Source organism: Panthera leo, chromosome A3, assembly GCF_018350215.1.
Source record: "Panthera leo isolate Ple1 chromosome A3, P.leo_Ple1_pat1.1, whole genome shotgun sequence".
Lineage (NCBI taxonomy): Eukaryota > Metazoa > Chordata > Mammalia > Carnivora > Felidae > Panthera > Panthera leo.
Window position 1 is genome coordinate 87960475 of NC_056681.1, and position 22898 is coordinate 87983372.

The window sequence follows — 22898 nt, forward strand, 5'->3', positions numbered from 1 at the left end:
GACCTAGCTTCTTGTCCCCGGCATTGTGGCTTTGGGCAGCTACATTTCTCTGGACCTCCATTTTCTCAGCTGTTAAATGGACTTAATGATAAACAGTTGTTTTTCTACTGTCTGCGGGGTTAAGTGTAAATGTATGAAACCGTATTCTGTGCCCCTCTCAATCTTACCATTCACCTTCTGCTGAATGTCCGAGAAGTGCCTTCGCACTCAGAAATGGGTAACCGTGGCCGCCTGACACAGGGCCTTCTCGTCCTTTGTGCCCCAGTTGGGAAGTGCATCTTTATCAAACAAAACATTACCCCAGAGAAACTCCCCTGCCCCTTAATGGTGGAATTTCAGGCAGATCATTCACCCATTCCCTGAATCTTTCTGAAGCCTGCAGCTTCAGCCCTCCTGAGGTGACAGATGCAAAAGTGAGCAAATGACATACGTTGGGGAGTTAGAGGCATGTGCCATAGGAGCTCAGAGCAGGTACATCAAGCTCAAGTTGAATTCAGGGAAGCTTTGTGGAGTAGGGGATGCCCCCAATGTGAGTTCTGAAGGAGGAGTGGGAGCCAGCCTTTGGAGAGGGGACTGTCCAGGTAAGGGTGCGGAAGCCTGAAATGCCTGCTTCCTCCCTGGAATGGCAGGGGAAGCTGAAACCCAAATGGGACAGACCCAGGGGTCCACCAAAGTGAGCTCGGCTCTGAGAGGCTTTGGGTGGGGCCACGGGGGTCCTCGTGGTTCAGATGCTCGCCCTGGCTATAGTGTGAGCCAGGGGGTTGGTGGGGTGGCGAGCGGACATTGGACGAAGATGTTACCCAAGCCAGGGACATGGGGAGGGATGGGGACAGAGGACAGAGAGAGACACAGGGCAGTGTGGACTCCTGAGGAGGCATCATAATGACAACAGCCTCGTCATGAATGCTTTTTGTGCTAAGATTCATACCTCTAGTAAGTGGCTGGGCCTGATTAGATATGGGGCTCAAGGAAGGTCTAGAATGATTCCCCAGCTCTGGCCAGAGCAGCTGGGTAGACATAGGGCTATTCTTAGAGGGGATCAGTGGGAGAAGAGCAGCTTTAGGGGAAGACGAGGAGCTTAGGACTGGCCGTGTTGGGTACCTGACGACAGTTGTGGTCTGGAGTTTGGAGGACAGAGTGAGGCTGGAGGGGCACATGGGGCGCAGTCAGCACAGGGAGGGGCTCGGAGCCTGAGAGCCCGGGTGTGGAGGGTGGGCCAGGGCTCTGGGCTCTACCTGCAGCACTGCTCCTGAATCATGGATCGTGTGGACCTTGGCGGGTCTCAGGTGCCTGAAACATCGGAGACAGGTGGGACCCAAGTCCTGGGCTGCCCTCACTGGCCCTCTCAGGACTCTGTTCTCATACTTCTGCCTAAGCCTGGTCCCCTTTGAGTCCCTCTCCTGGGGATAGAAGGTGCCTGGGGGCCCCCTAGGGACACTGATCCCAGGTCAGGAGTTGGGGGGAAGGTTCCCATCTTCTTGGAATGCACAAATGGCTCTCCAGGGAGGAATACTAAGCATCAGGACCAATTCCTTCAGGCACTGCTCAAGGCCACTGATAGCCCTGGGACAGCAGCAAGAGGCCTGCCTTCACCTCTGACTCCATGCTGACAAGTGTTGGGGCCCCAAGCCAGTGCACCAGAGCCGACCCCTGGCTGCTCACCATTCCTTCAGCCAGCCCCGTCCTGCCTCCTAAATCAGTGTCCTTCGTTTCCTATCCGCCCTTTTCCCTGGTAGCCAGTCTGCCCCTGCCAGTGGTGCCCACTCTGTTCTTCCAGCCCAGCCTTCTCCTCTCGTCCTCAGACCTACGGACCCATCTGCTTGCTACACATCTCTACCTGGATGTTCTGTCGGCACATCCAGTTCACTCTCGGGAGTCTTCCTAAAACTGTCGTGCCACCTTGGCTTCAGCCCTCAGTGGCTCCCAACTGCCTTCAGGAAAAGTCCCAGCTCTCATCCTGGTGGAGGGGCCTCTCTGTCCCCACTCCCTCTCTGCCTCATGGACCCCAGAAGTCCTACCCTCCGGCCCTTTGGAGCCTCTCACCACCCCACATGTGCTCCCTCCTGCCCCTGAGCCTTCGACTTGTGCACATGCTGTTCCCTCGGCCAGAATGCCATCTGGCTCTTCTTGGCCTGACTAGTTTCCTCCAGGAAGTACTTCTGCCTCTGAGGCTGCTCAGTGGGGACCTAGCCTGTTAGCCTCTCTGTTCTGGGTGTTCCCTGTGGGCAAGCCGGGGTCTCCAAACCCAGCCCCCCCCGTCAGGACCAGCTCATGAGGAATGAAGTGAATGACCCCTGGACCAGCTCATCTTTCAGGCTGGACACTGTCCCTTCCAGATGGCTATTCTTGACAAAGACACCCATTCACTGCAGGGGACGGCGGCGACTTTGAGCGGTCCAGCTCTGTTCTCAGCCTGCACTGAGCCCTGCCCCGGGCCTGCCCACCATTTCCGAGTCAGCCGGGTTTGGCAGGGCAACAGTCCCTGTTTGAGGTTGGGGGCACAATATCATCTGACCTTCATTTTCCAGTCTCCCTGTCCTTTGGTACCTCTTGCCTTGGGCTTTCCTGGGGTGGGAAAGGTCCAGGATATCTTGCTGGTGGCAGTCACGGGTCCTGGCTGTTTCTGAGGGAGTCTTGGCTGGACTGGTAGCCTCCATGAAAATCTCCCTCTGGTGGTCTGTATGGCAGTCCCTCCCAGCTCCCGACCTAGGCTGGGAGCGTAAATCAGCCTTGTTGGCTCAGCTCTCCATATCCAACTCCAGATCTGCCTGCCCCCACCCTCAGGCCCACTCAGGCCTCCTTCCCAGGCAGGCCCCAGCCAGGACTCTGGCCCAGGCCCCCCTTTACCCACCCGGCATGCCCCTCCACCCCAATCGAGTGGGCTGGGGATGGAGGCCGCCCCTCTCCTGGCCTGGGGCAGCCCCATCCGCGGCACCCTCGGGGCAGTAAATATTATATTACTACAGGGTGTGCAGTACGTGACCTGAGACAGGCCCCGGGGCTTAAGTTTCCCCGAGATGGAGTTTGCGTACCGCTCCCCCCACCCTAAAAATTCAATTAAAAAAAATAACAGGAAAAATGTAGTGCGCCGAGGGCCTGCCAGAGTGGTGTATCTGGCGGCCGCAGTGCCGCTGCGCTCCGGCGGTAATTGGTTCTGCATAGCTCGGGGAAATTGGCAGAAAAATAAATCAGCCGGGAGCCGGAGTCGAGACGCTGCGGGGAGGGGAGTGTGAGGTGGGGGGGGGGGGGCTGCAAGTGCTGGGGGCAGGACTGGTGGAGCGGGTTTGACTGATGTCCTGCTTGGGAGTCAAGGGCTCAGTGGGGGTGGGGCAGGGGTGGAGCAGCCCCCAGACCCCCAAGCAGGGGTAATCCAGAGGGCTCCTGCCTGCTGAGGGAGAGCACAGAGACCCCCACCCCACCCTCCCTGCATGACCCTTGTGTGTGTATGGACTGACCCCAGAGGCTTAGTATGGTCGGGAAGGGCCACGTGAAGAAAGACTTCCAGGGAGCCCAGAGGGATGGGGAGGGTCAGAGTTCTTTGCCTGCAAATAGGATTGAGTTTAAACCCAACCCCCACTTGGGGCCTAGGGTTGTATTTCTGGGGCTGTATGTACCCCGCACCTCCTCTCCAAAGGCTTCTGGGAGGGGTGTCATGGGGCTGCCCCAGGTCGACACATCTGTATTGCTGGCTGCCGGCCTCCCCACAGTGTCTGCAGTGGCTTGTCAGGGGTCCATAAATTTCCTTCCTGAAGAAAGTGTGCATACAACAGAATGGATTCATTTCAGCCAAGGGCAACTTAGCACTCCGGCCTCTGCTCTAGGAAGGTGCAGGGCACCGAGGGACCTGCTGGGCCCTCTGAGGGCTTGCAGTCAGTTGGGCAGAGGGGACACACATGCAACAGAACTCACATACATACAAAAGAACTCCTAAGTTCCAAACAGGCAGCTCTGGAATAAAGGGCAGAGGGACTTCAGAACAGGAGGCACACAGACCAGTGTAGTTAGGGAAGGCTTCCTGGAGGAGGTGACGATGGAGCCGGTCACATGGAGATGACTGTGCATGTGGGTCAGGCTGGAGAAGGCACTTGGGGCACACGGAGTACCCAACAGGCAGGCGGAGGGTGTGGGGCCTATTTTGGCAGTGGGGGGGGGGTGGTGTTCCGTGTGCATGTGTGTGTACAGCATGTGTACCTGGGCCTGGACGACTGCCGGGTTCATCTCATCTGTCTGTCCCTCACAGCCAGCCCCTAGGCGACGTCCAAGAGATACCCTCTGCCACCCACCTGGACCAGTACCTGTACAGGCTGCGTACCCGTCACCTAGGCCAGATCACTGAGGCGGCCCTGGCACTGAAACTTGGCCGCAGTGAGCTCCCTGCTGCCCTGGAGCAGGCGGAAGACTGGCTGCTGCGTGTCCGGGCCCTGGCAGATGAGGTAGTCAACCCCTGGAAGGCGTCTTTCTTCCTCCCTGAGAGCATCAGAACCGGGAGGGATGTGGGCACTTGTCTGGACTGTGATCCAGCTCTGGCTCCATTTCTGGGTGGGCTTGGTCAGGTGACTCAATTTTTCTGATCCTCAATGTCCCCAGCAGGAGAAGAGAGGTTGCAATTGGATCCTGGGTGTTACAGGGCCTAGCTCAGAGCCTGTTGTGCGGTAGTGTTCGCACGGTGCCCCCAATGTGCTCAATAAATGTCACCAAAGTGTGCCAGAGACAGAGCTTGGACTGGAACCCAGGACGCCTGGCTCCAGGTTCAGTGCTGGGGCCTGCTTCCCCGGGGACCTGACTCCTCCCTGCCAACTAGTACCTTTCTGCACCTGGCCTTGAACCAGCCTCTCTGGTGGCCCTGCATTTCCTGTTCTCCCAAATGCCTCCGAGCCCCAGGCCTGAGGAGGCTGCATTTATAGTAACTCTGAACTTTGTTATATTGAATCAGAGAGTGGTGGCTGCAGTTTGTCCCCACCTGCATAGCACCCCCTTCCCCGCCCCAGGTCAGATGTACCCACCCAGTTCCTAGGGCAAGCAAGCATTCTACAGATTTGTTCAGAATGAGGACAAAGTTCTGCTCAGATGTTATGGGTAGACTAGCTGTTGCCCATTCCGACCAGAGAGGTGTGTGGTCCCCCTATGGAGGGGGTGGGGGTGATGAGGAGGGACCTCCCCAGAAGGAATGTAAGAAAGGGCGGGGCCTGAGAGGGGCTTCTGGAGAGGTGAGTTGTGGAAGGGGAGAGGGGGTCCAGGAGGTAGGGGGCTGCGCAGAAGGCAGCCCAGAGAGTTGGTCCCTGAGAGTGAGCCTTGGACTCGTCCCTGAGCAAGGCCTTGGGCATGTGGCCAGCTACCTGGGCAAACACTGTATTGCCCAGCCACAGGCTGTCCCCATGCAGTGGCCACAGACCAATCTTTGGGCTGGACAAAGGCTGCCTTCCATAATCTTGGCCCAGATTGACCCTGGAACTCTCAGCACAGATTGTGATATGGCTGGGAGGGGTTAAGGTCAAGTGTATTGAGTGCAAGGGAACCCAGAGAGAGTCTTTCTCAGGTTTGAGTGTGCATCAGAATCCTCTGAAGGGCTTGTTAAAACAGGTTGTAAACCCTGTCTGATCCTGCATGTCTGGGGTGGAGCCTGAGAATTTGCATTTCTAGCAAGTTCCCAGGAGCACTGCAGCTGCCGCTGTGCTGGCACCACGCTGGGAGAGTGGTTAGGAACCATTATTTGGAGTCAGAGGAACCTGGTTGGCTCCTACCCTCTTTGAGCTTGAATTTCCTCACCTGGCAAGTGGGGCTGCCTATCTCTGCTGCAGGGAGGGAGTGCAGCTGGGAAATGCCCAGCGAGGCTCTAGGAGCATCAGCTGTCAGCCGTGGCCCTGGTTAGAGGCCCAGCGCCACCTTACTGAGCACACTTTGCTCACCAACCTTGGAAGCAGATGGGCTGTGCCCAGTGGTTCTCACTCATAGTTAGTGGCTCCGAGGGGCTCAGGGCCTTGCAGTTTTGTTCCGGGCTAGTCGCCATTTTCAGAGCCTAATGTCACTAAGCCCAGAAAAGGACCAGACCCCACAAGTCCCTGCTATTAGAGAGAGGAGGGTGGGAGTGTCCTCGGGGAAGGGGCACATCTATGGATTTGCTGCTATTCTCGGGGGTGAGGAAGAAGGGTAGCATCTTAAGTATGATGTCATTTCTTGAGTCAAATCAAATCCTCCAATCTCTGCCCCCGCCAAGAAGCATCTATCTACCCAGGGGAGGGAGATCTAAGAACATAAGCTCTCGGCTCCAGGCAGGAGTGTCTCTTCCCGGAAAATGTGGACTCAGCTCAGTGAATTTTTGGCAGGCTCCTGATGTGAGCGGACGCAGCCTCATGCCCTGTCCCTGGGGGCTCATAGCTGCTGAAGACAGAGGTGCCCAGCTGGCCCTGGGAGGTCAAGGGGTGGGCCACTCTTGAGGGTGGGTGGTGGGAGAGCTGGAAGCTGGGAGGAGAGGCTTGGGTGTCTCAGGGTGGACTGTGGGGCGTGGGTCTTCCCCACCCTGACTGCCGTCCTCTCTCCAGCCCCAGAACAGCCTGCCCGACATCATCATCTGGATGCTGCAGGGAGACAAGCGAGTGGCGTACCAGCGGGTGCCCGCCCACGAGATCCTCTTCTCCCGGCGGGGTCCCAACTACTGTGGCAAGAATTGTGGGAAGCTGCAGACGATATTTCTGAAAGTGGGTTCTTTTTTCTCAAGTCGTGACCGTATTTTCTCCCAGGTTGTCCCCTTCCTGTTCCATGTCCCCTCCTGTTCTCCATCTAACTGAGTCTTTAGGCTTGAGTCTCAGAAGGGGCCGAGGGCTTTGTGTAAAACCATTTTCTGTTGTCTCTCCCCTACCAAGTCCCTAGACCCCACACACCTGGTCTAGAAAGTTGGCAGGTGGGAGCTGGAATCGGAGGTGCTAGGAATGAGTGAGACAGGGTCTCTGCCCCTCCGCCCCCTGGCTGTCTGGGAGGGGCTGACTCCCAAGGCTGTTCTCGATCTCCCCAGCCAGACCTCTGGGAGAGGGGTTCAGCTCTCAGCCCCCACCCCAACCTGTAAGAGCCTTGGTAGAGACCTCAATGCTCTGCCCGAGTGCTTTGACTCCAGCTGGGATCATGCTCAGATTCAAGTTCTTCCCTGTGGGAAGGCTGGTGTTTGGGCATCGAGTGTGCCTAAGGCTCTGGCCCCTCAGGGAGCTGGGGGTGAGTAATCCAGTACCCTTCATGTTGTCCTGCCTGCACCTCTCCTCCCCTTCCTCCTCCTCCAACCCCCATCCTTGCACCCTGTCCGTCTTCTTGACTGGCCAGCCTTGGGCTGAGTGACAGGGATGTGAGCAGGTGCCTGAGGACCCCCATCCTCCTCTCTAGGTTAATGTGGGAACAGAGAGCCGAGGCTGCGTTGGTTGGGATATACTGTGGCCTGGTGGCCAGGACACAATTCAGGGAAATCCCTTCATGTGCCATGACTGCCGGGGTCTGAGGGGAGAGTCCCTGTTAGAAGGGCTGTCACCGAGGCTGTCCTGCCAGAGGAAGAGTAGCCCTGGAAGGCAGGCCTGCCCCTTGCCACTCACTGCTCACTCCAGATGGTTCTGTTGGAATTATAAGCCATCTGGCCTTCTTCCCAGCCTGGCCCATCTGCCCCAGCCCCTTGCTCTCAGCCTTCTCTCCCCCGCCCCTCCTTCTATCCACACTAGGACCGGCACCTGCCTCGCCTCTTCCAGCCACTCATTGTTGGTTAGCCTTAGCCTCAAACCTCTCAGTGGCTGTTGGTCAACCCATTCATGTATTGGCCAGTCATTCCTGTCACCCCCTGGGGTCGGTAGAGAGGACAGGCTTCAACGGCACAGTGTGTGTGGACAGGTCACGGGGTTGGCTGGAATCCTGTGTTGCCTAACCTCCCTGAACTGCTGGCGGTCTTCTGACCTGTAAAATGAGCAGGAGGCTGCCCACTTCACAGGTTTTCAGGATTCAGTTAGGTGACGCAGGCCATGGATCTTGCTGGAACGAGGTGTGATCCATGAATGTCCGTTTCTCTCCGCTCTTCTCCCCTTTCTCCCCCGTGGAGCTCCCTTGCTCCCTGGGGAGAGGAGGCTCCACCAGCACGACTGGAGGCCGACATAAAGGCAGAGATGAGTAGATACCTGGACTTGGGGTCACTGGGGAGGCCAGCTTTGCCTAGAGAGAGAGTGGGCAGGTGTCAGGCAGTGGGCTGCCCCCTCTCACCTGCATACGTGCCACCTGGGGCATGTTCCCTGTGCTGTCCTAACCTCCTAGCATCCTGCTTTGCATCCCTCCTAAGCCAGCTTCTCGCCTAGCAGGGCAGAAGGGAAAGGAAGTGAAGGAGCTGCCGCATCGGAGCGGGGCTAACCAGGAAAGGTTGTCTGGCTAGAGTGCAGGTGGGGATGTACTTGAACAGGATGAGCTTCAGGCTCTGACCTCTCGGCCCTGCGTCTTTGGGGAAACACAAACTGAACATTTTTCCCTGATTCCAAGCAAAAAAAAAAAAAAAAAAAAAAAAAAAAAAGAAAGGAAGGAAAAAAAAAGATATAGAATTGTTTCTCGAAGTCTTCCCCACTGAGTTTATGAGCCCCGCCAGTAGCTCCTGAGCAAGCTCTACAAAAATGTTGGCAGCAAGCAGAGACCAAGAAAACATTGGTGTTTCTTAACTTAAACCAAAGTTGGAAAAAATGAGCACCAGTAGAGAGGGAGAGGAGCCCCAAACTAGACATTTCTTTATTTGCTGTTGCTATTTTGGGTCCGGCAGGCTGGCCCCGTCTAGGGGAGGGCAGGGGAGAGACTGGGGTTGGAAGGGGGAAGGGAGGGTCAGGCATTCCTGCCATCTCCCTGGGGCTCGTGGTTTGGAGGGAAAAAGGCCACTAACCACCCCAGGGAGGGGACAGCTGAAGCCAACAGTCATGGGAGGTTTCCAGGGGGTGACATGTGGGGTCAGGCCCTCCTCCAGGCTTTACCACGGATGAACCAAAAGCAGAGAGACCGGGTGAAGGGTGAGACCATCATTGTCGTGGCATGCCCTGCACCCCTTTCTGATCCCTTTCCATGGCCTGGGCTCTCCTTCCTGGGGTGTAGGCCCCCTCTACCTGTTGCGGACCTCTTACCTCGGCCCCCCCTTTCCTCTTCTGAACCCATCAAAACTCCCTTCTCCTCTCATTCAGCCCCCACCCCATTGCGGAGGAGGAGATACCCCTCCAGGCTCATGCTCACGACTTAATGTGCTACTTCCTATAAGAGACAGGGTGTTGTTCTAAGAGTGAGAACTTCTGTTCCTCAGGCCATATCTGACCGTTGATTTCAATCAAACAGGGAAGTAGTTGTGGAGAATAAATGTTTTATGCTGGGTTGTTGTGGTTATTCCATTTTGGCAGAGCTTCTGAAAGTTTCAGGATAATAAGCAATTGAGGACCAGTGCCTAGTGGTTAACATGCTGATAAGCGCTTGAAAGGATAGGGCTATCAGATGATACACTGACATCGAGCCAAGACAAAAATAACAAAAACACAACCCCCCACCCAAACAAACTGAAAATTAAGGAGGAAGCTTTAACCTCCTCCCCTTCCAGACCTGGATCGTTGTTATCTCCTTTAGAGATACATAGTAGAACTGCACTTTCCAATATGGTGGCCATAAGGTGCTATTTACATTTAAATTAATTAAAATGAAATAAAACTAAAAATTTGGTTCCTCGGTCACAGCAGCTACATTTCAAGTGTTCAGTCACCAGCCACAAGGGGCTAGTGCTACCAGACTAGACCATGTGGGTATAAACCATTTTCATTGTGACGGAAATGTTATATGTTCCATTGGGCAGTGTTACTCTAGAAGAAACAGAAATGGGATGTGGTGGGAGAGGGGAGAATGGGGGACCCTGGTCTATCTAGGCATGGCTAATTTTAGCAAAGATCGCCTAGGTGCAGATGATAGTCCTCTTTGGCGGGGAGGAATCTTGGCAGGTGGGGAGAGGCCTTCTTAATTATACATTCCTGGCGCACCTGGTGGCTCAGTCGGTTGAGGGTCCGACTTCGGCTCAGGTCATGATTTTGCGGTCTGTGGGTTTGAGCCCCGCGTCGGGCTGTGTGCTGACAGCTCAGAGCCTGGAGCCTGCTTCGGGGTCTGTGTCTCCTTCTCTCTCTGCCCCTCCCCTGACTCGTGCTTTGTCTGTCTCTCTCAAAAATAAATAAACATTAAGAATTTTCAAAAAAAATTTATATCTTCTCTTTCTGTGAAATTCTGGTAATTCCTCCAACAGGACATATGTCTAGTGGGTGTCAGGCCAATATGTCCAGTCCTGGAGGACCCCCTGCCTTCCCCCCCCAACCCCTGTCTCAGTTGGGACATCCTGATCCTAAAGGGAATCATGGGTTTCTGTCCTTCTCTGGTACCTAGTATCCAATGGAGGGCGTTCCTGGAGCCCGGATGCCAGTGCAGATACGGGTGAAGCTCTGGTTTGGGCTTTCTGTGGATGAGAAGGAGTTCAACCAGTTTGCTGAGGGAAAGCTGTCCGTCTTTGCTGAAACGGTGAGTGCTGCTGGCCTGCCCTGCCTGCCCTCCGTGCCCCAGGCTGTGCTGGACCCCCTCACTTCTCTTTATTGCTTGCTCTCCAGTATGAGAACCAGACCAAACTGGCCCTGGTTGGGAACTGGGGCACAACAGGCCTCACCTACCCCAAGTTTTCTGATGTCACGGGAAAGATTAAGCTACCCAAAGATAGCTTCCGCCCCTCGGCCGGCTGGACCTGGGCTGGAGACTGGTTCGTGTGTCCAGAGAAGACGTGAGTCACGGGCAGGGAGGCTGGGGGACCCCTCTGCTCTGGTCCTTTCTCCGAAAGGCTACAGTGCTATTAATTGCTCTACCACCCCTATGCTGGCAGTGGGGACTTCCACTTGAACTCTTCCAGGGCCAGGGGCTGGCGAGGCGCCGTTCTTTTCTGGAAGGGCTCTAACAATTGGAAAGTCCTTTATTGTTTATTATTATTATTATTTTTTAATGTGTATTTGCTTTTGAGAGAGAGAGAGAGAGTGAGAGAGAAAGAGAGAGCTGGGGGGAGGGCAGAGAGAGAGGGAGACACAGAATATGAAGCAGGCTCCAGGCTCTGAGCTGTCAGCATGGAACCCGATGTGGGGCTCAAACCTACGGACCGCAAAATCATGACCTGAGCCAAAGTCGGACGCTTACCTGACTGAGCCACCCAGGCGACCCAAGAAAGTCCTTTATTATTAAACTAAAGTTGGCCTCCATTTGAATTTGCCTCCATTGGTTGCAACCTTCTTCTCCAAGAGGTCACAGCCTGTTTCTTCCTCTCTGTGTCAACCCTTCCCATGCCTGAGGTCCCTCCTCTCTCTTTTAAGTGCCTCTCAGAACAAGGCGGTCTCTCTGTATCACTGTCCTTTCTCTCTTTCTCCTTTCTCTTTTCCTGTTTGACGTTCAACAACTGGATTTCTTTCTTTCTTTCTGTTTTTTTTTTTTACTTTTTTTAAAAAAATTGAAGTGTAATATATATTATCTCAAGCATGCAATTCTTAAGCATACAGCTTGATGACATTTTCCATTTCAACAACTATCTATCTATTGAGCTTCAACACCCACCAGGCTTTTGGTGTCTTCAGCCCTCTCTCTCTTTTTGATGTCTTTTTCTTTATCTTGGGTGGTGGTATATTCTTTTGTCTATGAGTGTCTCTAGGTATCCCTGCGTCCCCTTTTGCTCTCTCCCCTTGACCCTCTGCCCCTCCTTTCCCTCTTCTCTTTACCCTGTTGTTGGTGGGGTGAAGCTGATGCGGGAAGCTTGGCCAAGGCCTTGGGGTACTCTGCTGGAGGTGGGGATAGGTGGGGAGGTTCTGACCCTTCCCCACCTCCAGCCTGCTCCATGACATTGACGCGGGCCACCTGAGTTTTGTGGAGGAGGTGTTTGAGAACCAGACCCGGCTCCCTGGAGGCCAGTGGATCTACATGAGTGACAACTACACGGATGTGGTAAGTGGGTGCTCCAGGGGCAGGTGGCATTTGCTTTCCTGGGGTCCTGGATATTTGGGCTCAGGAGGGTCCTGTGGCTCAGAGGAGATGGGACATTTTCTCTCCTGTTCCCAAGTCCCCAGCTTCATGCTCTGGTTTCCAGAGAAACAGTGTGAGAACCAGTGTGGGTAGGATGCTGATCTGGAGTGGCACCTGGGGCTTCAGGGATGTATGTTGTCAAGTTGCATCTTTTCTGCTTCCCTGCTGATACCTGTCTCTTCTCACACTTGCCTGTCCTAGAATGGGGAGAAGGTGCTTCCCAAGGATGACATTGAGTGCCCCCTGGGCTGGAAGTGGGAAGATGAAGAGTGGTCCACGGACCTCAATCGGGCTGTTGATGAGCAAGGTGGGCAGCACATGGGGCCCGATGGGACCCACCCCAGCAAGATCAAGAGGTGTGCTGGTGGGACAGCTGAGTGCAGGGCCTTTTGCCCCGGGGCACCGGCCTTCAATGGGCTGCTTCATCCAGGGGACTTCTTAGATCAGCCCATACTTGTAGCTATAAATTAAGAGTCGGTGGTCAGTCATGAGCCTGTGAGTGTGCCCCAGAGGGAGAGAGAGCCTCTGGAGAGATGGGGAATGGCCGGGCAATGACTGACAGGTGCCCTTCCCCCAGGCTGGGAGTACAGTATCCCCATCCCCCCGGATCGGAAGCCAAAGCACTGGGTTCCTGCTGAGAAGATGTACTACACGCACCGTCGACGGCGCTGGGTCCGCCTGCGCAGGAGGGACCTCAGCCAGATGGAGGCACTGAAGAGGGTGAGCCCACTAGGTGGTGGGTGGGATGAAGCCCTGGCTGGGGGAGGCCAGCTGGGCGCGTGTGTGCACAGACACACGCGTGTGTGCTCAGGACACGTATAAGGCACATGAGCTCCCTCGAGATGCTCACAGATCACACCCAGCAGGTGCACAGTGCACACGCAGATCTTCCCATGCTTGTCCAGATGCTCACAGCCAGATGCCCATGACTACGCAAGGAGATGCACTTGGAATTGCACAAGACCTGGAGGTACAAAGGCATAGCCAGACTCTGGCTGTGGCTGCGTGTCCTAGAGGCAGGGTCTGAGCATAGGTTTGGCTGCAGGTAGTTTACGGAAGCAGTGCTCTCAGGAGTGCTGGGAGCAAAGATGTGGTCTTAGGCCAAGTCAGTTTTGGTCTGAGCTGTGGCTTGGGGAGGGGTGCCCCTTGGAGCAGCAGAAAATCATTCTCACCTGGAGGCAAGGGGGCTGGGGTTTGTAGCCTCTTAGCTGTGTCATCGGCTGGGGTTGCTGGGGCTGGGCTGAGGGACGCACCCTCCCCACGGGGCTTGCTTCCTTCAGCATGGGCAGTTCCCTGGAGAAGGGGGCCGCTGGAGCTGGTAGGTGAGGACGTATGCATCGTGTGAGTGTGCCAGCTGGGAGAGTGGCCTCGGTGGTCTCCCTCAGCATTTACCAGGGGATGTGTACACAGTGCAAGTACACATGCCCACAGGCATGCCCGTATACCCACAGCACAGAGGCGTAGAGTGGACACATGAGTGCACACAGCACATGCACCTGCTCCTAGAGTCCTGCAGATGCCCAGGTGCTGCATAGCCTCAGTGCCTGCCTTCCCTGGGGCCTCTTGCTCTGTGTTCTTCCTTCCCAAGCACGCAGTTGAATTTTGGTCCAAGAACCAGGCCTCCCCCAGTCCAAAAGTAGCCTTTGGCATCACCCAAATTTCTTCCTTTCTCTTTGGGCACAGAGAATCTAGACAAGTATGTCACTGGGTCCAGGGAGAAGCAAGGTTTTGAGGCAACAAACCATTTTTGGTGCCATGAACCAGACAGACTCAGCTCTCCCTGTAGGAGCACCCAGGGGACAGAGGTGAACCGTGTCAGGCAGCGTGGCTCGCCCAGTCCAGCTGCCCTCTAGGACAGGCACTTACTGCTTAGTTCATAGCCTGAGCCTGAGGCGTACCCAAGGGCAGTCTCTCAGGTCACCAGCTGAATAGGAAGGGACTTCCAGGTCTCTCTCCAGGTCTGGGAAAGGGTCCCCTCGAGGAAATGTGGGGGCGGGGTACCTCCACAGCTGACCTAGGTCTAGCCTAAGGAAAAAGAGCCTGGAGTCGGGAAACAGAATCTTCATTTACCCGCTTCTATTTTTATAAGCTAGGAGGTGAAGAAGAAAAAGGAAATGACAAGAAAACCTTGGATCCATGAAATCCATTCTTAATCTGAGTAAACAAACAAACCCAAAGCCGAGTGTTTTCAGCACTGCTTTAGTCGACCTTCCCTTTCTGGCTCCTTGGGTCCCCACAACCCGGGGAGCCTCTTCCCCTCCTGATTTTCCGACTCAGGCTCTTGTCATTGCAGAAGCTGCTAAGAGCCCCCCTCCTCCAGGTAGCCCTCCCAGGTTTTCCAACCTGGAGGGTGCTGGTGTGGAGCGGGTGGGGACTCCTGGAGGGCAAGCCAGAGAGGCACAGCAGGAGTCCAGCCCAAGAACTCCTTGCAAGCCTCCAAGCAGTGCCTGAGCCTGCCCTGTTCTCTCCCATGCAGCACAGGCAGGCAGAGGCGGAGGGCGAGGGCTGGGAGTACGCCTCGCTCTTTGGCTGGAAGTTCCACCTGGAGTACCGCAAGACGGATGCCTTCCGCCGCCGCCGCTGGCGCCGCCGCATGGAGCCCCTGGAGAAGACAGGGCCTGCGGCCGTGTTTGCCCTCGAGGGGGCTCTGGTACGTTGTCCCTGGCCTGTGGTGGGTCAGCGGGGTGCAACTTGCTTTCCAGGGCTGTTCAGGGCTGAAGTAGGAGCCCCCGGGATAGCACTTCAGATGGAACAGTGGCTGGTCACCTTGGCTACACAGTTCCTTTAGGGTTGCCTGTGGGGAAAGTAGATGGCAGTCTGGGTGTGCTCCAAAAATAAAATGGCTCCCTTCTTGGCACTGGGAGATCCACTGCTGCTTTGTGTAGTCAAGTTGGGAGCAGGCAGAGAGGGTCTCGGTCTGACCTATGGCTAGAGCCGAGGGACCTGGCTCTTCTTGAAGAGGCTGGCTGCTGCAGGGTGGGTCTGGGAGGCTTTGGCCTCACCCCAGGGAGTAGCCAGAGAGGTCTAATAACCCCTGAATGTCCTTGGTTGGACACGAGTGCTCCTTGGCTGGACAGAAGCCATGTCATGGCATCCCTGGGAATTCTGGGGGAGAGATGTACCTCAGAAACTGAGTCCTCAGGCTGGCTTTCTGCCTTAGAGCACACTTTCTGGAGCAGGTCACATTGGGGCAGCTCAAGGTTACCTAGGGTCTGGCTGATGTGTTCCCCCAAAAGATGAGCAGACCCTTCCTGGCTAGTCTGAGTAGGGCCATTCTCCGCTCTGTTTTGGCCTGGGGATTTCTGGAGGTGGGAGGAGATACAGAGTCATAGACCCTTCTTCTGAAATCTAGCCAGGACTGCCCACCCCCTGGGGCTTTGGGCTGTGACTCAGGGAGCAGGTCCCACCAGCTTCTATAGCTGACATGTGCACCAGTTGTGTGTGTGTGCATGTGTGTGTGTGTGTGTGTGTGTGTGTGTGCATATGCACATGTACATGAGGATTTGGTCTGAGTGAGGAGCAGTGGGTCTTTGCCTTGAACCAGGGAGTACAGAGGACAGGCCCAGGATCTGATGGGATGGAATCAGGGAGAGGAGGTGAAGTTGGCAGTGTCCCGAGAGGGGTTACAGCCCTCTCGGGCCTTGATGGTGGGCCAGGTGGCGGTATGGGAGAGGACACCCTCTGGGGGCCGGATAATGCTGGATGTCTGATGATGTCTTGGGGCCAAGTTGCGGGGAGGCTGAAGGGAGATGGCAGAGCTCTGGGCTGCTGGGCTCGTGCTCAGCCTGGGTGGGAGGAAACTGCTGCCCCAGCTGGAGCAGCCACAGCTGGAGGGCTTGTAGGGCAGGGCTGGTGTCCATTGACTCTCTTTGTCCTGTCAGAGAGGGCCTGGCTTGGGCGCAAGGCAGGGCCTGGGGGTGGTCTTGTGGCTCCAGCTGAGGGGTGGGAGGATAAAGGCCTCTGTGGCAGAACTGAGTCAGGGCCATGTCTGAGAAGGCTGGGTGGGCACCCCAACGTGAACAGAAACTCAATGAAATGGGTTAAAGAGAGAAAAGGAGTTCAAGGGCTCAGACTGATGGGAGAGCCCAAGAAGCCAAACAGGCATTAAGCCTGGCAGGACTCTGTTTCTGACATCTGCCTCTGTCTTGGCCTCATTCTCACACTGCCTCACTCTGTGTGGTAACAAAGATGGTGCCCACAAAAAAGACTGACACCAACTTTATAGCCGGCAAAGTCCTGGTAGGTAAAATAGCACAGCCCACCCGGCATCCTCTGTTTTCCTCACAGTTGGAGGCCCCAGAGAGGAGAGTGCTATTTCACCCTGATGCTGTGACAGTCTCGTGTGTGACTAACTAGCTGTCTTGGTCATGTGCCCCTGCCAGCCTGAAGGTGAAGAATGGAATGTTCTGATTGGCCACTTCAGTCATGTCCCTTTTCTGTAGTCGACAGCACCACCAGGATGGGGAGAAGAGCACCTGGAAAGGAAAAAAAAAAAAAACCCAAGCAGTGCTGGGCAAAGAGCTTTTGATGATGGCCACAGGACTCTGTTCAATGAGCAGTAGGGAACCAGTGTGGATTGTTGAGCGGAGGAGTGCTCTGGTCAGAGCTGGGCTTCAGGGCCATTAATCAAGTAGTCACGGAGGATGATTGGGGGTGGAAGAGTAGAGACCATCAGGAACCTTGATTAGTGATCTGGGATGAGGCGACCATCTGGGGTGGGAGCTAGGGGAGGCAGTAGAGGGCAGTATAGTGGCAGAGTTTGGAGAGGGTCAGATGGGCCCAGAGTCTCTGCTGGGTGCGTGGTAGGGCCTCTCCCATTGCTGGGCCACGGGGCGGGCGTGGTGGGCCTGGGGCTGTGATGAGTTCATGGCTGGCCCTGGCAAGTCTGACACACATGGTTAAGTGCTGTGTGAAGAAGGCGGACCTGGCAGCCGCTGGCCGGGCCGCTTAGGGCAGGGAGGCCAGGGCCGTGGGAGAGAGAACGCAAGGCCAGAGGTAGCCAGAGACACATGGACGGAAGTGTGGATGGGTTCCGGGCTGGCCAGGATCTGGGGGAAGAAGAGGAACAAGGCTGGGGACCCACTGCCAAGCTTTCATGGCTCGGTGACTGGGAGAATGAAGGGGGGTACTTCCCAGACATGGAGAAACCAATCCGTTTATTCTTTATGTGGGAGAAAATGTCGTGAGGGAGCATTGAAATCAAATGTCAAGGCAACAGACATGAGGAGGTGGTTGATTGTGAAGCAGATGTGACCTGCCTGTGATATGCAGAAGAAACCAACATAGTGAAGCCCTCTGAGTCCTGGGGGAACTTGGCTGACATAGAGAACCAGAGGCAGACAGTGGTTGGAGAGGCTGGATCCCACAGACCTGGAGTTGGAGGACACAGTTTTGGAAAGTCTTTAGGTGTGGCCAGCATTTGGACAGGGCCACAGGCCCATTTGATGGTAACTATCTAGACTACTCTACTTTAGTGAATCGAACCTCCATCAGCACACAACACACACACTCACACACACTCACATATGCACACACACACATGCGCACACATACTCATACATGCACACAAACACTCTCTCTCTCTCTCTCTCTCTCTCTCTCTCACACACACACACACACACACACACACACACACACACACACTCCTCCATGGCCACTTTTATGTGCTCCTGCCCTGAACCTGCTGTCTTTCGTCCTGGGACATACTGATGCTCCAGCAAGGCATGGGGGCTAAAGTCCACCCTGCATCATGGGAGCAGATGGTAGGGATCTCTGGGTGCCAGGACCCAGCTACTGTCCTGGGTGCTGCCCTTACCCGCTGGTTACTTTTGTCTGCTGATTCGCCTGGTGAGAGCATGGTGGGATAGGTGAGGCTTCTCAGGGGAGCAGGCTTGGTTTGGATTCTGCCTTCTCTGCTTCCTAGCTGTGGACAGGTTACTTATCCCTTCAGTGATTCTGTTACCTCACCTGTGAAAGTCACTGCATCCTAGAGTCACTGTAAGGAAAAACCACATGGCACGTCTTTAGTGCTTCTCAGCCTTAGTCAACGTAGGAGCAATATGGCGGCCTTGTTGCACACTCTTGATTACAAGTCTGGGTGAAACTAGAGTCTACATTTCTAAGAGGACTCTGGGTGATGCCAGTGCTGCTGGTCCAAGGACCATCTCTGAGTAGTGAAGATGTGAAGTACATTGTGCCTGAGGAAGGTGAGGGGCGTGGTCACATCGCCCTCCTTCCCTACTTGGATGCCTTTTTTTTTCCTTCATGTTTTTTAAAAATTTATTTATTTTGAGAGAGAGAGAGAGAGAGAGAGAGCGCAGGGGAGGGGCAGAGAAAGAGAGGGAGAGAGAGACTCTCAGGCAGGCTCTGCACTGGTAGTGGGGTGGACACAGGACTCCACGTGGGGCTCCAATTCACGAATAGTGAGATCATGACCTGAGCCAAAATCAAGAGTCAGATGCTTAGCCGACTGAGCCACCCAGGCGCCCCTTTAGATGCCTTTCAGAGAGAGGCGGAGTGTATCCATTATTTGGGGAAGGTGTGTGGCCAGGGTCCTAGAGAGGGAGACAGGGTATGATGACATGTTCTCCTTGCTCCTTGGTGGGAGAAAAGTGATTTTTACTTCTAATGATCCCTTGATCTGATGATGGAGGCCTGGCCTACGGGGAACTCTCGTCTGATTAGGAAGAGAGGCATTCACATGTGAGTACAAATAAACCCCATAGGATCTGCATCTTTGACGTGCTGGAGGGCAGAATGAGAGTCATTCCAGAATGATGGTGTCTAGTGAGGGAGGCTTCTTAGGGAAGGACATTGGGAGGCAGACCTTGAAGGAGTCCAGGGAAGAGCTGTGGGTGGTGGCCGGGTGGACTCCCTGGTAATCTGACATTTCTGGCTGTCTGGGCCCGAGCACCAGGCCTGTGGCGCCCCCTTGCCTCCTACCATCCTTCTCCTGGCCCACAGGTCCACCAGAAGGCCGAGCCTTGCCTGCCAGTTTCCCTCCTGAAGACATCTTGCTGGAAGGCAGGCCCTGTCTGCTCATTAGCACGGGCAGCCTTTCCCTGAAACCTTCTGCTGGGGCCAAGCCTGGCTCCCTCCATGGAGCGGGAGGCCCTGGCTCCGTCTGCTAATCGTCTGCTGTCTCCATCCCGAGCATTATTTTATTTTCGTATTATTCTTTTTCCAGCTAATATCCTGGCATTCCCAAAGACACCGGTTTCATAATCTTCCTGGCGTTCCCAGGGAGCTGGGAAGCAGAGCACAAAGCTGCTATTATAACGCGTTCCATCCAGCCTCCCTCTCCTCGCCCCACACCCCTTGCTGCCGCCACCGCCGGCTCCCACCCAGGCACCCCTTCCCGACGCCACCAGCCTCTCTGGGAACTCTGGTGACGGCTGCTGGGATGAGCTCACGGAATCCATCCTGTCGCCCTTGCCCTGGGCCTGCCCTCCATGTGCAAGGATTTTTCCAGAGCCCTGCCTCTGTGCTTGGCCCCGAGGGTTAGGAAGGGTTTTCTGAAATGCCTGAGCCTGGGCAGGAGGGAAGGAGATGGGGACTCGGCAACATGTGCTCATAGCCTTGGAGATTTTTAGAGCTGGAAGGAGCTTTCATGTTCGAAAGGCACTCTCCACCTGGCTTTGGGTCCCTTTGAAATTGGATGCATGGTTGTGGGTGTGCGGATGTGATGTGTAAGCACATGGATGATGTGTGTGCACATACAATATGTGCGCAATGTGCCTGTGTGTGACATGTATGTGCACGTATGCGTGTACACGTGTGTGATGTGCATGTACGTGCACATATGTGTCTGTGGTGTGTAAATTCTGACATAAGGTTCACGGTTTCCTCCAATTCTCAAGGGAATTTAGGACCCCAAAGAGGATAAGAATTACTAAAACCCATTTTACCGTGTACTAAAGATCGGTTTGAGAGCTTTATATGCATTGTCTCATTTTATCCTCACAGTGACCCCAGAAGACTGGATTCTATTATTATACCCATTTTCCAGTTGGGGAGACTGAGGTTCCAGAACTGCACTGTCTAATACAGTAGCCACTAGCCACATGTGAGTATTTAAATTTACATTTAAAGTAATTAAAAGAAGACAATTTAGTTCTCCAGTCACACCAACCACATGTCAAGTGCTCAATAGCCCCACCTGGCTCGTGGCTACCATTTTGGACAGTGTAGCTCTAGAACAGTTTCATCGTTGCAGGAAGTTCTGTTGGACAGTAGTGCTGTTCTAGAACAACTCTGAGCCCCTCATATTACTCCAGAAGAAACAGACCTGAGAAGGGGTTTGCCTAGTGGCCCAGCGTGAGTCAGTTCTAGAACCAAGGCCAGACAATGGGCTCTTCTGTCCTCTCTCCCCAAGTTCGTATCTCCATTCCTATTAAGGCATAATGTCCTCCCCCTAGAGAGGGCCCTTGAGTGGGGTCCTAGGGAGGGTCCTGGGCTGCTGGCTAGAGCTCTTGGCTGTTGTGTAGCCATGTGGCTTAGCTTCCCTGGGGCAGTTAGAGGGGAGTTGGCAGAACTGCCGTCAGCCCTGGAAGCCTCCAGTTGGTTGTCAGAAGCCTGAGTCTTGACCTGAAGTGGAGAGGATCTACAGAGACAGGCATTCCCAGACCAAGCCTAGGGGCAGAGAAGAGCAGCTGGGACTTGGAAGTGCTGGGGGTGGGGGTGGGGGAGCTTGGGGAAAGGCTGGTGCCAGAGAGGAGCAATGTGGGATTTGAGCTGGCTGAGAAGGAGGTCAGATGTGAGTGGGGAGGGGAGGGGCCGTCTCTGCACCTGGATGAAGCCCATGCCGTACGCAGAGCATGCAGGCCCGGTTCCCAGAACGGGCGCTTTGACCAGGGGAGCGTCTGGGAGGTGAGAGGGGTTTGCCTCATTAAGTAATCAAAATCCCCACTGATCTGCACAGGCGGGGGAGGTGGCTGCAGGTTTCCCTGGATTCTATGTTTTGAGTATGGTAGCTGAGCACCTGTTCTCTACCTGGCTTTGTGCTAGCGGGAGCTAACGGAAGGCTGGCCGGCCGCTCAAGAGCCTTCTGCTGCCCCACACAGAAGGACCATTTGGGTAATTCCTTTAAATGGGTGGACCCTTGGATCAGTCTCACTCCAGATGTGGATGCTGAAGTCTTGAGGGTCCAATTGTATGTTTGGGTACCTGAGACAAAATGCCAGCACACAGGCATGCATGGGTGCTGAGGGGCGTGTGTGTCACAGCTGGGCAGATGTGTCTGGTGCCCCATGCATGTCACGGTCCATGCACTGGGGTCTGCATCCACAATTGCTAGGGCGACCTTATAATTTATTGCCTATACTATGTGTAATCATGCTGGGAAAGAGGCATAAGGGAGGGCCATCCCAGACAGACTGGAACCTGATTATGGCCCTGATTACGGAGGCACCCTGGCATTGGGTAAAACCCGCTTGAGCGTTCTCTGCAGCCTCCACGTTGGGAGACACGGAAAGCCTAGAGGGACGCATACGCGCACACACACACATACACGCAGACGCTTGCGCCAGCCCACACGTGGCATCGTGGATTCTCCAGGTTTCCTGATTCCATTCCCAAACTCCCCAGGGGCCGGCCAGTAGTTTTGCAAGGATTTTTGCAGCTGCTTCCAAGCCTCGGCTCCAGCTGTAAATTAAACGGGGGTGCACCCTTGCCTGCTATTCTACTTAAGGTTGCAATCAGCCCTGATTAGGAAGGGAGGTCTGTGTTCCCGAGTTCCCTCTTTTAAAGCGTTCCCCTCCTTTGGCCTGGCCTGCTAGCCTGTGTGGGGTTTCCCTGGAAGCTGAGGCTGGGCAGCCAGGGCAGTGACGTGGGCCCTGGGCTCCCCAAGGCCCTGACTTGGCGCTCAGCCCTGTCCTGTCCCTGAGCCCTGCTCTGGTGCCGAGTTCTGATGGGGAAGCAGAAACTGGGAAGAGCCCCGAGGGGCTGCCGGGAGATGCCCTGGCTCTGCCAGTTAATTTGCTGTACAATCCTAGGGAAGACCTTACCCTCTCTGGGCCCCAGCTTTTTCACTTTCTAGATGGGGGTAAGAACAACACAGCAAAAATAAGAATCTCTCCTTACAGAACAGGCGTTGGCAAACCATAGCCTACGAGCCAAGTGTGGCCTCTGCCGGCTTGTATAGATGGGGTTTACTGGCACATGGCTATGCTCATTTGTGTAGGCATGGTGTGTGGCTGCTGTCCTGCTATGATGGCAGGCGTCGTTGCCTGAGTAGTTGCAACAGAGACCATATGTCCTGCAGAGGTGTATATACTCTCTGGCCCTTTCCGAACAACGTTTACCAGCCATTCTAGAGCAGGCATTGCCTCCCCGCCCTGTTGGTGCATCATCTCCTTTAACCCTCCCAGCAGTCCTGAGAGATAGGTTTTATCATCACTCCCATTTTACGGATAGGCAAGTTGAGGTACAGCGAAGGCAAGTCATAATTGTCCTAGCGGCGTTTCCTCACATGAGTGTTACGAAAAGTTTTGTGGATAATGGTGGGGTCGTTCAGCGTTTATAGCATACTGCTCCTATGCTGCTGTTTGTTATTTGGATGTCCTAGCAAAGCCAGTAGTGGAGAAGAGATCCTGGCACTTCACCGTAGCGCGTGCTGGTCAGTGTTAAACAGCTGGCTCTCCAGAAAAAACATCCAAAAAACAAACTCAGCCTGGTTTGTAGTACTTGCTGGTTTCCGTGGTGTACATACCCCCGCTGTGGCCGATTTCAAGCTAGCAATGTGGCATCACTGAGAGTGGAGATGGGAAGAGATGAGCAGTAGCAGATGGTTAGATAGTATTTCCAGCCCACAGATACACTAGGCGCAAGTAACCTCA

The 22898-nt window shown here is 54.8% G+C and overlaps 1 protein-coding gene across 7 annotated transcripts in view; it reads left to right on the forward strand.

Annotated features, from left to right (window-relative positions):
- The window catches only part of DYSF (dysferlin), a 224646-nt gene that overhangs the window by 104531 nt on the left and 97217 nt on the right, over positions 1-22898 (forward strand). For all 7 annotated transcript variants that reach the window (XM_042932648.1, XM_042932652.1, XM_042932650.1 and 4 more), the window contains 8 exons: positions 4241-4433; positions 6540-6695; positions 10402-10533; positions 10620-10786; positions 11871-11985; positions 12265-12370; positions 12641-12783; positions 14540-14713. In XM_042932648.1, the coding sequence (XP_042788582.1) occupies positions 4241-4433; positions 6540-6695; positions 10402-10533; positions 10620-10786; positions 11871-11985; positions 12265-12370; positions 12641-12783; positions 14540-14713 (1186 nt within the window). The remainder of the gene's footprint in view (positions 1-4240; positions 4434-6539; positions 6696-10401; positions 10534-10619; positions 10787-11870; positions 11986-12264; positions 12371-12640; positions 12784-14539; positions 14714-22898) is intronic.